This window comes from Anabrus simplex, chromosome X (assembly GCF_040414725.1).
Source record: "Anabrus simplex isolate iqAnaSimp1 chromosome X, ASM4041472v1, whole genome shotgun sequence".
Lineage (NCBI taxonomy): Eukaryota > Metazoa > Arthropoda > Insecta > Orthoptera > Tettigoniidae > Anabrus > Anabrus simplex.
In genome coordinates, this window is record NC_090279.1 from 164441346 (window position 1) to 164455308 (window position 13963).

The 13963-nt window shown below is 40.0% G+C and overlaps 1 protein-coding gene across 1 annotated transcript in view; it reads left to right on the forward strand.

Moving 5' to 3' along the window:
• Window positions 1-13963, forward strand: part of IntS2 (integrator complex subunit 2) — a 109554-nt gene that overhangs the window by 72960 nt on the left and 22631 nt on the right. The window contains exons 11-12 of the mRNA XM_068230522.1: window positions 6622-6832; window positions 11582-11725. Coding sequence (XP_068086623.1) covers window positions 6622-6832; window positions 11582-11725 — 355 coding nt within the window. The remainder of the gene's footprint in view (window positions 1-6621; window positions 6833-11581; window positions 11726-13963) is intronic.

A 13963-nucleotide genomic window follows, 5' to 3' on the forward strand; every position in this document is an offset into this window, starting at 1 on the left:
ACAGAATTGAATGTCAGATTGGTGATACAAAGCTAGAACAGGTCGATAATTTCAAGTATTTAGGTTGTGTGTTCTCCCAGGATGGTAATATGGTAAGTGAGATTGAATCAAGGTGTCGTAGAGCTAATGCAGTGAGCTCGCAGTTGCGATCAACAGTATTCTGTAAGAAGGAAGTCGGCTCCCAGACGAAACTATCTTTACATCAGTCTTTTTTCAGACCAACTTTGCTTTACGGGAGCAAAAGCTGGGTGAACTCAGGATAGCTTATTCATAAGTTAGAAGTAACCGCCGACATTTAAGTACCGAGAATGATTGCTGGTACAAACAGGTGGGAACAATGGTAGGAGGGTACTCGGAATGAGGATATAAAGGCTAATTTAGGAATGAACTCAATGGATGAAGCTGTACGCATAAACCAGCTTCGGTGGTGGGGTCGTGTGAGGCGAATGGAGGAGGATAGGTTACCTAGGAGAATAATGGACTCTGTTATGGAGCGTAAGAGAAGTAGAGGTAGACCAAGACGACGATGGTTAGATTCAGTTTCTAACGATTTAAAAATAAGAGGTATAGAACTAAATGTGGCCACAACACTAGTTGCAAATAGAGGATTGTGGCGACGTTTAGTAAATTCACAGAGGCTTGCAGACTGAACACTGAAAGGCATAACAGTCTATAATGATAATGTATGTAATGTAATGTAATGTATGTATGTATGTATGTTTGTTAGTCCTGTTAGTGCCAGCGATCCTTAAAAAAAATGAACGAAACTTGCCAACGTCACTCTGAGATGAGATACACTTAGTTTTTTATTCTCTGAGAGTTTTCTAGACTGAAAAAGGCACCTAATCTTTGCATGACCACTGAAGAGAGTTCAAGCTACCATGTTCTGGCAACATTCTTTTATTTTCTGTCTATCGATAAACTCAAGCGGTGTGTATAAAGTTCCTTGACTTGTTTACATGTGACTTGTAAAAGCATGGCGTTGAAGTGTAGGAAGTGTGGTTTAAGAGCGGAGGAAATTGAAGAACGAATGATTCCAGGAACTGTTGTGGAACCTGTGGGAGATTGTCATGGTCACAGTCACTACAGTAGAACCTTGATAATTCGAAATCGGTTAATTCAAAATCCTGCCTAATTTGAAGAAGCTCTCATTCCCAGAAGCATGAGATACGTTTTGCATGTCATTTAAATTACCGAAATTCAGACTTTTAATTCGAAACTGCCTTTACATTTTAAAACAATAGTATGTTACAGAGTAATTTAAATTCAAAATTTATCCGCGTCATGATGGAACGCGTGTTCTGGAAGGTGGAGGTGTAGCTTTCCACACTTACACTCACTTCGGTGTGTCTACAGTGTGCTTCATGATTGCTAAGTTGAATGAAATCGGAATTCTTTTGTATTCAGCCTTTTAAGGAACGCCGTAATATCACGCAGCAAGCAGTGTTCGGAAAAACAGAATCCGCGAATACTGGTGATGCCGACAGTTGACGAAAAAGCGTGGTTCATATAATCAATTCATAGGCACCGAACAATATTATCATTGCCGATGAAACTTCATTGCTTTCTGTTAATGCCGAGCCCAAACGGTCTTCTGGTTTTAAAGGAGAAAGTGCCAGCCGGGAAGTCGTACCAGGGTGGGGGTCATTGTACTGCGTTGCAGTGCACACGGAAGCGAGAAACTTTATCCCTTCGTCATAGGAAAGTTGGATAAGCCACAATGTTTTAAGGGCATTGGGCACTTTCTGTACAAGTACGAGGCATCTAAAAATGCAAACAGTACAGTAATCCAAAAAATAATGCATTTGCACAGGGGAACCAGCATAATTTATCCTCGTCTTTGAATTGTGTGATTTTTTTTCTTCTTTCGTTGCGCGAGGTTATGTTTGTCACTGATTTATCCAAGTGCATTATTTGAACATTATAAATGCATCTTGTTGGATACATTTCAGAAATAGTTTTTTTCCATGGCATTTGAAAGGTTTAAACTGTGAAGCGAGGTGATTGCATGCATTAATGGGTCTTAGAATACTTTGTGACACGGCAAGTGTTTACATTTCTGAAGTACGAGAGAAGTACCATGGTGGGAAATTGTATAAGGATAGAGTCATAGGAAAGTTGGATTAGCCACGATGTTTTAAGGGCATCGGATACTTTCTATGTAAGTTCAAGGCATGTAATGAGTACAGTACAGTAATCTAAAGAATATAAAGCACTTGCACATGGGAGCAAGCATAGATTTCTCCTTGCCTTTGAATCATGTTTTTTTTCTTTCTTTCGTTACGTGAGGTTATGTTTGTCAGTGAGTTATCCAAGTGCATTATTTGAATACTGTAAATGCACCTTCTTGGATACATTTTGGAAATAATTTTTTTTTTTTTTTCAAGGCATTTGAAAGGTTTAAACTGTGAATCAAGGTTAACTGCATGCAGTAATGGGCCTTAGAATATTTTGTAATGCAGCAAGGGTTGGCAAACCTGAATTATGAATTGGCGGTTAATTCGAAATCATTTAATTTGAGGTCCGACTTTTGAGTCCCGACGACTTCGAATTAATGAGGTTTTACTGTATTAGTATCACCTTGTAAAATGCAGGCCTTTGGGCTGAGAGGTGGTCACTTGGTAGATCATCACATATCAGGGCCATGGGGTTTGGTTTGGTTTGACTTGTTTGTTTGTTTGTTTGTTTGTTTGTTTGTTTGTTTGTTTGTTTGTTTGTTATAACTAGTGTTCGGATTTTGAAGACCTATAAATTGCCTTAAAAGGACTTAAAAACTGTCAAAAGGATGTAAAAATGCGATCCAAATTCATTACTAATTTTAGTTTTAACTAGCTGTAGTACCCGGTGTTACCTGGGTAGTTTTTGCATGTTTACCTTTAAGATTTGTATTTGTATTCCAGACAACTGGAAGTATGTACGACAGTCGTAAGTGTAACCGTAATCTTTAGGATAAATACATTGTCATGGGGTTAGGTTAGGTTCAGTCATTATATATTTTTAGATTAACATAATTTATAAAAAGTAAGTCTGTGTTTAAAAAAATAAAGTATTTGCAGAATTTAGAATGAAATGCTTTTTCCACCTAGAGTGAATTCAGCGAACTTGCAATGCACATCCTGGAGAAAGAATTTGAAATGAGTATAACTGCAATCATATTTGGCTTAACCACACTAGGGTTACAGAAATTGGAATTCGTAAACCTTAATTCAATTGGCTTTGCGGTATATCACAGTAGTCTTCTCTAGGTTCCTAGGTGTAAGGTATCGTCGGTTTTCAAACAGCACGTTGAAAAACATCCGATAAATGTCTCTCCACATCATCAATGCATGATAAGGGTTCATGCTTGAAGCAAGTGAAATCTTCCTCTTCAAAAATACTTCCATCACAATTTTCTCTGTTCAATACTTCACTTATCTTGCACATAGTTTGATACGCCTAGTTTTTTCAAGCGTTAGTTTAATTTCTTTTTCTCTCTTACTACAGAAAAGACATTTAAGAGGTGATAAATGAACTAATGTACAGTAGAAGTCCGCTATAGCGAGTACGGCATATAACGAGAACCCGTTATAACGATGATTTTTGTCCGTCCCTTCAAAATTCCTATATTAAACTGTGTATTATCATTCGGCTACAGCGAGAACCCTATCACAGACGATTCCGTTATTACGAGTGATTATGCGCGCTCGATTTTTTCTGTTGCCGAAATTTATGCACCCAGTCATTATACTGCATGCGATCGATCACCTTCGGTATCATTTTCTCGCTATGCCCACTAGGGAGCTCTCTCGTCGACATTCGAAGGCAATGTCGGAGTCGATTAGTAATACCCGTTGACTGCGCTTCCGCAAGGAAAATGAAAGATGAGAACATGTTTTCGTAATAAATGCGTAAATAACGTGTTCGATAACCGTTGTTAACTCGTTAAGGATAAACGCTGAAAAAACAATCACTTAATTTTAATGCTAAATACCGCAATTAAATAAGAATGGGATAGGCCTACACCTCAAGATATGGCAGAGTGCGTCATTGATGACGAGGTTAGTTTATATTTTCTCGCGTCCGTTAAATTACTGAAAGGTTATTATCATGTAAATTTATAGCGAGAAGGTTATAATTTCTCTACTGGCGCTTGAAATATGTTTTCATCATACATATAGTACCGTTAAGTTAGGATAGGTGACGCTATTTCAATAACAAAACTGAAATGTTTGCCACAAAATGCGATCGATCATCTTCGGTACAGTATAGTTTTCGCGCTATGTGCATTTGCTTGCTCTCTCGTCAACATTCGAAGGCGATGTTGGAGTCGATTAATAATACCCGTCGACTGCTGTTCTCTAAGGAAAATTCGAAATGAAAGAGGATAAATGCGTAAATAACGTGGCCGATAGCAGTTGTTAACTCGTTAAAAAATAAAGGCTGAAGTAAACGATCTCTTAATTTTAATGTTATACCGTATAATGAAATTAAGTAAGAATGTGATACATCTCAAGATATGGCAGAGTACATCACTGATTTCAGAGGATAGTTTATATTTTCTCGCGTCTAGTTAAATTTTAGAAAGCTATTCCCATGTCAATTTTTAGTGAGGATGTTAACATTTCTCTACATGTGTTGCAAATAGGTTTTCATGATACATAAACGGTTAAGTTAGGTGATGCAGTTTGAAGGAAAAAACTGAAATGTTTGCCACAGAAGCCTTTGGAGTGATACCGTATTTCTCCGAATCCAAGACGACTTTTTTTCCTCGGAATCTCATGTGAAAAATCAAGGGTCGTTTTACATTCGCAGCCTGATAGTGATGAACACCACTGGCAACTACCGCAGTAACCACGCTGCTTCCTTTCACCACCGCGCGCGCACACACAAAACTTGTTGACAATAAACTACCACCTCTGTATCATACATCGCTAGCCGCGGCGACCGGTTGTTCGGTGCCTATGTGTAACGTCACTGGATCTCGGGAATGACATTCTAACTTATAATCCTCTGCAAAAACGTTTCTCAAATATGCAGAATGGCATCAAAACATGTGAGCCTTTGAATTCTTGGAAAGGCCACAGCTACTCAGTAGCAGAGTTATAACGCGTCTGCTGTACCTGACGCTTAGTAAAACTAAGTTTTATATACAGCAGGAATATTTTTGTGATGGATCGTCGTATTGTAAAGATACGTGGAACAGGTATTGCCAGCAAATTTTCAATGGGTTCTCGTCGATGTTATGATGCCAGTTTTAAGTTAATGGCTATTAAACACTCGGAAATGTATAGTAATTGTGCAGCCGCAAGAAAATACGGCGTAGGCCTAACTAAAGCCAATGTTCGGCGTTACCGTGAAGACAAAGATACGGTAGCTTAAAAATGGGTACTGCAAAAAAATGCATTCAGTGGCCCGCAACAAGGATGCTTTAAAGAAGTCGAAGATGAAATTGTGAGGTATGTGCACAAAAATGCAACGGCAGAATTGCCATACCGCAGCGCAGTAAACTCGTTCGTTGACTTTCAAAGTCCGCGATTAAGGCCTATACATCGCTAGCTGCTGAAGTTGGCCGAATCCAGCAAGCAAGACGTGCGTGTAGTGGCAGCCAGTTATATCTGACGCTGAATGAAAGTAACAGTTTTATAGTAAGCAAGAATATTTTCCTGATGGATCGTCGTATTGTAACGACGCGTGGTATGTGTATTGCCGGCACTTTTTCAGCGAGTTCCATTCGATATTACAGTATGATGCCAACTATAAGTTAATGGTTAATAAACCCACTTTAATGAAGTATAATTGTACAACCGCAAAATATATGGCATAACTAAAGCCAATGTTCGGCATCTACAAATAGTCTTAAAGTGCATGCTGTATAAAAATATATTCATATGATTTTACAAAGCACTTTTTAAGCCTGATTAAATTTTTTTAAAGGAAAAAGTGAGGGTCGTCTTGGATTCGGAGAAATACGGTAATATATATTTATTTTTTTCAGAATGAAATTAAACACACACTTTCACGTAGTATCGAATTTCGAAAAACAAACAAGTAAGCCGAAGTGTGGATATTATCCGCAAAAACTCAAGTTTTGAATAAACTGATTGCCGTTTCATACTGATTTTAATGTGTATGGGGTTTTCCTGAAATTAAAAAAAAATCGGATATAACGACAATCCGCTATAGCGAGTGAATTTTTCGCCGTTGTGAATTCTCGCTATAACGGACTTCTACTGTATTCGAATTGAGAATGGGCTGTACAAATATAGTTAAAACAAGGTGAAGTTGCAAAAAGAAGCTGTTAAGGGCTAAAAAAATCATAAGCCAAAAAACGCCGAGAAAGGAAGAAAAGGGCAAATAAAATCGACCATTTTCAGGCCTGCAATGACCCAGAATGAACATACATGAGCTTGGGCCTCGTCTTCGGACACTTGAGAAAAAAAGGACTTTTCCTCAACTTCTGAGCCCTAGTTATAACCATATCCTTCAGTATAAGAATTTGAATCACAGTTATTTTCAGGTGCAGTAAATGGAATAACAAAATGTAGTAATGATTAAATCTGTTCATTACTAGATTATTATTTTTTCTCTGAACGAGTTTCATGTGTTCAAGTGTGTAAGCAGATGTTCATTATTGACTTTCAGGACTGTGAAGTAGATATCAGTACACCTTCCCTCACTTCTCAACTTCTACTACTGTACTACCTGCTGCTGTACGAGGACGTTAGACTGAACAACGCTCACACTCACACGGCGTCGGGGCGCAAAGTTAAACGATACTCTACGGAGTTCTTGTCAGAACTGCCCATCAAGTATTTGCTGCAGCAGGCTCAAAAAGATCAACAGAGCTATGCAGGTGAGATACTACACTTACAACCATAACAACCATTTAACCTAGCAGCGCCCGCACAAGTTAAGGTACAGTAACAGAATTTGCTTGTGTGACTGCCAGGCGAGAGATAAATTCCAGATGTTCCAAAGATATCCTCAGGCTCATGGGAACCTGGAGGTGGAGATGCCATATAACTGTAACATGTATTGATTGACCCCTTGACCTGCCAGTTTTTTCGAAAAAAATTGTGCCCTTGCATACTATTTATATTTTTAGTTATTTTAAGGAAATGAAGATGAATATATACACGGATATTACATGCATATAAACAAATTTTTTCATTCCACCATACATTTATGATTTGGAGAAGTCCTTTCATATATGCAACACTAAAGATGATGATGATGATGCTTGTTGTTTAAAGGGGCCTAATCGAAGATCATCGGCCCCACAACACTAAAGAAACAGGTGTCCACATGAATGGCAACCTCTCATTTGAGGTACTCTAATGATGTATCCTTGCAGAGTCCCCATGCTATACCATTCCGCATTGCCTGGATGGCCCAAATTTCTTCTGAGTTGGAGCCATTTTTGATTGGTAGTAGCCAGTATATCGACTCTGAGGTGTCAAGGAAATATTACCAGTGTGAGGGGAATTTGGGAAAGATGCAAGATATTTATACATAAGCATTGGTTTCCTTTGTTACACGATCCCAGGACTGTGGGGTTAGAAATTCATTGATCACTTACAATTCCATTGGAGTATCTTCTAACCTTATCTTTACCATGGAATGAATTTCACAAACTGGCTTACATGTAACGTCAGTAGGTTTATTAGCTTCAAGTTCCCAATTCCAGTCATTACTGACATTCCTACCTGTTGATGTTGTTGTACCTTGTGTAAATCCTGTATTATCCGTTGGCGCTGGCTCTTCAGAAATAGATTCAGATTCACCTTCACCAATATCATTTAAAGATGAATTATTTTCACTTTGCACACTTTCATAGTGAATCTCATCATCAATATTCTGAAGACAATCATGAATAACACCATCCGCTCCACTCCAGGCCACTGTCATATTTGTTTACAAATAACATGTACTGTGGTACATTTTATTTTTCTTATTCCAGGAGCGAGTTAACCGCTTATGATATAAAAGTGAAGTTCAGGTAGTTCCTGACATCTGTTGGTTACATTTTAATACTTACAGAACAAACCTTGCTCCTTTGGTAACCGTAAATATGCGTCTGTAGGTAGTTCGTGCATGTGGATGGACCTGTATGTATAAGGTTAAGTTGATCTTAAATAAAAAAGTACAGTCGAAGTAAGATGTCCCTCTTAGCATATTTTTCTGGTTACTACATCATTATTCCAAAGTCCCAGGCCATTTCCTATTAAATACATGCTTAAGAAATCTGGATAGCACATTTACGTCACTCTTTATTATGTTTGTGTCCGACTCGTTGGCTGAACGGTCAGCACACTGGCCTTCGGTTCAGAGGGTTCCGGGTTCGATTCCTGGCCGGGTCGGGGATTTAATTGGCTAATTCCAGCGGCACGGGGGCTGGGTGTATGTGTTGTATTCATCATCATTTCATCCTCATCATGATGCACAGGTCGCCTACGGGCGTCAAATAGAAAGACCTACACCTGGCGAGCCGAACCCGTCCTGGGATATCCCGGCACTAAAAGCCATACATTTCATTTTTTTTCATTATGTTTGTAACTCCCGCCGTAAGAAATTTAAATTAGCGTTTCCGGCCACGTTGCGCATACGACGCGTCAGCGACGTCTGGCCTGGGTAAGGATTTGGTAGTGAAGTTAATTTTACGGCTCTGGGCAATGGTAGCGTGTCGGCCTACAGCTAGAGGGAGTGTATTTCTCAAGCAAATCTTTGATGTGGGTCTGTGTTTGTCTGGATCGCGCAACATAGCTTATGTGACGTGTTGATGCTTAATTTTATGTTCGTAAGTGAATTGTGTAACAACATACGTAAATTAGGCCTACTGTACTAACGCATAGTATCCCCCTGTGGGTGGGGGTGCCCCCTCAGCCCTGACAAGAAGCGAGTAGGCTTTACAAGCTTCCGGATCAATTTGGCCGAACAGCTGTTGGCAAGTGTGACCTTGCCTGACTATCCAAAATGAGGACGCTGAAGCCCTGGGGATACACCACTGAGGACACTTTCCAACCAAAATACCCCCAACAACGAAGAAGGTTATCCCATCACGGAGATTCCGAGTCTATGTGACACGGAGTCTGAGGAAGGAACCTTCATTTGAATGCCAACGGTGCAAGGTGGCGCTGCACGTATATGACTACCATACACATAAAGACTTCACAAAGTACATCTGACAGTAGTTTGGATATTTCCTCTCATTAAGTTACTGTGAAGCATGCTTTTTCAGTGTCAGTGATAATATCATGTAAAGTAATGAAAATAAATGGTACACCAAGGCATAAATAAGTTCAGATAAATGGTATGTGATTGGGTTAAAATAAAATTGATTGAAGTGGATATTTAACATTCTTTTGAATCCCCATTAAGCAACAACCCATTTTCTCACATCAAACTCTTTCCTTCTTCTCTCTTTCTTTTCCGACTCCTAAAAATAAATGAATATCAAGCCACACTGGCAGATTCTAGATTCTACATCTCTGTTGTACTATAATTATAATCAAGAGGAGTTTCCACAGCTGGGTTTATCCCGTTACTGTTAAAATCAAATACATTTAGACAGCTTAATGAAGATTCATAAAAAAATGACACAGTCCAACTTGGAAAAAGACCATAGAATGTTCATCTCTATGAAACTAAGAAGTGTGTTAACCCAATGGATCTCGTGGACTGACCATGTCTCCAATGCTGTCGTACTCAGGAGCGTGAGGAGGGAACGAATGTTGTTGTGTACAATCAAGAAAAGGAAGACCTTGGACATATTTAAGGAATGAATCACTAGTCTTCTCAGTCTTCTTGTATGGCGCAGAGACGTGGACCATCCTCAAACGTGATCGTGAACGGATAGAAAGCTTTGAAATGTGGTGCTGGAGGAAAATGTTAAGGATTCCTTGGACAGCTCATCGCACGAACACATCAATCCTGAACCAACTTCAGATAAAAGTTTGTCTATCGTGTAAGGTCTCTCAACGAATTGTACGCTACTTTGGACATATAATGCGCCGAGATGGTAGTCTACGAAAGCTGATTGTTGAGGGCAAAGTCCAGGGAACCAGACAACGAGGACGAATACCAATGCGATGGACTGACATGGTGAAAGACCCCCTACAGTGTTCTCTCAGAGTAACCACATTGAAAGCTTTAGATAGGGAAGAATGGCGGAGTATGGTTCATCGGCTAGAGGGCTGAATATTATGATAGTCACGACACCTCAGTCATGAGGCAAAACGAAGAAGAAGAAGAAGAATAAGAAGAAGAATTTGATTTAAAGGGTAAAATTTATGGACATAGAGGTCGTGGTTGAAGGAAACCCTCTTGGCAGAGGAACTTAAGGGATTGAACAGTATTAGATTTGAGTAGACTGATGAGGACACTCGGCATGTTGGACAAGGCAAAAGAAGCACCATCAGCAAATGCATGTAACGGAAATGCGGATGCTGCAATGGTCAGCGGGTGTCACTCCCTTGGAACAAGTGCACATTGAGCATGAACGAGGATCATTTAGTACGGTCCCCAACAGTGAGAAAGTGGAGGAGACCGGGCGAGTTGGCCGTGCGGTCAGGAGCACGCAGCTGTGAGCTTGCGTCTGGGAGATAGTGGGTTCGAATCCCACTGTCGGCAGCCCTGAAGATGGTTTTCTGTGGTTTCCCATTTTCACACCAGGCAAATGCTGGGGCTGTATCTTAATTAAAGCCATGGCCGCTTCAATTCAACTCCTAGGCCTTTCCTATCCCATCGTTGCCATAAGACCTATTTGTGTTGGTGCGATGTAAAGCAACTAGCAAAAAAAAAAAAAAAAAAAAAAAAAAAACATTGGAGGAGCGGCAGTTGCGCTGGTACGTCGAGATGAAGATCTTCCTGTCAAGAGAGCTTTTGCAGTCGAGGAACCAAGAAGAGGACATGAACGTCTGAGAGCAACATGGTGGTGTACAGCTAAATATGCCTTGAATTGAAACGGCATTCCATTGGCGGAGACATCCAACTGCAGGGAGGACTCTCTGAGGATCAGAAGAGCCGACCCTGAGTAATACTTGGGAGTGTCCATTGTGGGCACACGTACGGCCAGGAAAGAAGATAATTGACACTCATAGCTGAAGAAGGTCTGATAAAGGACCAAAACAAGTACTATTAGATGATTGTGTAAAAATATCTGATAGGTGGATTTTGCCAATATAATTTCCTTTTTAAGAAAATTTGTATTATATTTGAAGCATCTTCACACTGATAAGGAAGTGAAAAACATTGGTTCTGGTCGCGAGTGGCAGACTTCTATGACAAGGGTTTACAAAAACTTATCTCACGATATGACAAATGTTAGAACAGGAAGTGGAAGAGTAGCTGAATGTATGTGGAATCAGATAAAACATGAATTGCTTAAAAATATTCAGTAGTTTTTATTTTATTGCAAAATAGTCTTTACTTAAAAATAGCCCTCATAGTTAGGAGGATACAAGATCCAAGATTGCATTTAAATTTTACTGTTAAAATTCTTGTTGCTTCCTGAAAAATGTATGCTGTTTGATTTGGTACCTTTTGGAATCAAGCTCCTTATTTGGCTGAACAGTAAAAAAAATTAACTTAAGTTGCTTTCCAGGTCTGTTCTCACCTCTACTCCGATTGCTTGCTACGCATTTCCCTCACTTGTCTCTGGTGGGAGACTGGATGGACGAGGAACGCACGGCAGTAGTTGCAGGGCGGAGGGAGCGTGTCGTAGTGTCCGAGAGCACCATCAGAGAAGGTAGTAACATCACAAATAACTAGTGGAACTACATAGTGCAATGTAAAATTATTAGTGATGCATGATATTTTTCCTGTGTTTACCATTTTTCTAACACCACATCTCAAAAGCTTCTTGCCTCTAAAAAATATCTTTGTTATTGTGCATCTTAGTTTTCAACTGAGCACAACACAAGGGACCATTGTATTTAGTATAAACCATGCTTTTACGTTCCTGTAATTTATAACAGTTTTTCTTGGTCCCTTTAGTTTTCCTATGTTCGCAATGAAATTCAGTTCCTCCCCCTTTACCTTATCAAAATTTAATTTTCCGCTTTTTACACCTTGTAGAGGAGCGAACATTAAGGGAAGATGGTGATTTAAAAAAAGGGCGACTTGGGATGTGGAACAAATAAAATGCCCTTAAGTGTCGGCAGGCTGCGTCAAGCGAGTGATCAGTACAGAAGCGTAGCCAAACTTAACGAAAGCAGTCACATGCTATGCACTAGCCAGTGATTGCTCATCTTCAGTTTTATCAATTGCTTGCAGCTTCGCTGTATTGTTGGTCTTGCAGTCGATCCTGCTGAATTTTATGTTGCATCACGAGGCAAGCTGATTTCTTGTTTCTAATAAAAGCGAACGTTTTACTTGTCCAGAAATTAACCAAAAAAGGTGAAGAACTTGTTTTTCAATGAAAAAACCTGACGCTGAACACGATGATTAAAAAAAAAAAGACACAGTAATGAAAGCAGTGAATGAAAGTTGACCAAACTAAAAGAAAATAAATTACGCAACATATAGCAAATATGGACAGCTGGAGGAAACAATGAGGAACTGGTTCCAAGACTACATGTCCTTCCAACATTCTGGTCGGTGGGCTGTTGTTGCGTGATAAAGCATGCAGAGTAGCTGATAGGCTCGGCATTGAGAACTTGGGCCAATGACCATCAATGTTAGGCCCCTTAAAACAACAAGCAATCGTTGAGAATGTCTCAGTGAGGTTTGGCACTTAATACTCTTTGTAAGTTCCCCCCCCCCCCCCCCCCCCTTCATGTATGTCCGACTGTTGTCCTGTTTCTCTGCAGGATTGGGTATGATGTGAGATGAGTTTTCATAGTGAGCTTTTACGACCAGATTTCCCTTCCTGGCATCAACCTCATCAGAGGAGATAATGAGATGAATTGAATGACATGATAGGAAGGGAGAGGGTGAAATCTGGTGCTGCACATAGCCTACTCCTGTCGAATAGCTCAAGGCTGGACGAATCACCATCAAACAGCATCATGTACCCCCACTCCTTGTGAACACTGCTGAGAGGTTTGGAATTGAATCGAGGCTTTGATTTAAAATTGTATACGACCACCTCCCCTACCCTACCAGCCAACATTCTGTGGTGAACATTTTTTCGACCAGTGGGACTCAAACTGGCTAACCATGGTGTCAGACCAAATAGAGTTGACAGTACAGTAATCTTTATGTCAGAAATGAACTTTTCTTAGAGTGCAACACTTTTTTATGTGGTAATGTGTATTAAAAAAATAATTTCCCACTATTTATACTTTCCTGCAATTTACAGTTTTTCTGTGAAGTCTCTTGAAAAAGTGTAAAAGAGGGGTTTCATTGTGTTTATAAAGGGCAGTCAAATGATAACTGAACACCCGCTGCAATGTGACCATGGAATGGTTTTATTCGAAAGTAATTACCAAAAGCATTAATACATTTATTCCACTGAGAGAAGAAACGATCAATTCCAGTTTTGTAGAAAGAGGTAGGTTGCTGAAGGAGCCACAGCCGCATCCACTCTTGCACTTCCTTGTCCAAATGAAACTGACGTCCACGAATGTCTGTCTTCAGGTCACCAAAAATGTGAAAATCACAATGTGAATGATCCAAGCTGTATGGAGGATATTGAAGTGCTTCCCAACCAAATCGCTGAAGTGTAGCCTTCGCCAAACTGAAAGTAGGGTGGGGCGAACATTATCATGCAACAGGATAAATCCGTCCAACAGCATTCAGGGCGTTTTGACTTTATGGCGCGTCAGTTTCTTCAAAGTGTCTTCATAGTGCTGCACCACCAAAGAGCGAACCACACTTCTCTGCTCTTCTTTGCTTGCCTCCATGTCTACAGCTGGACGAACACACTAGAACAGTCCGCGCACCAACAAAGACATAACCCAACAACTGCATGCATCTGTGCGTTGTCACTATGCAGTTCTCCTACCACAGCGATGGCAGTATCGATACATAATAACTGTTGCCA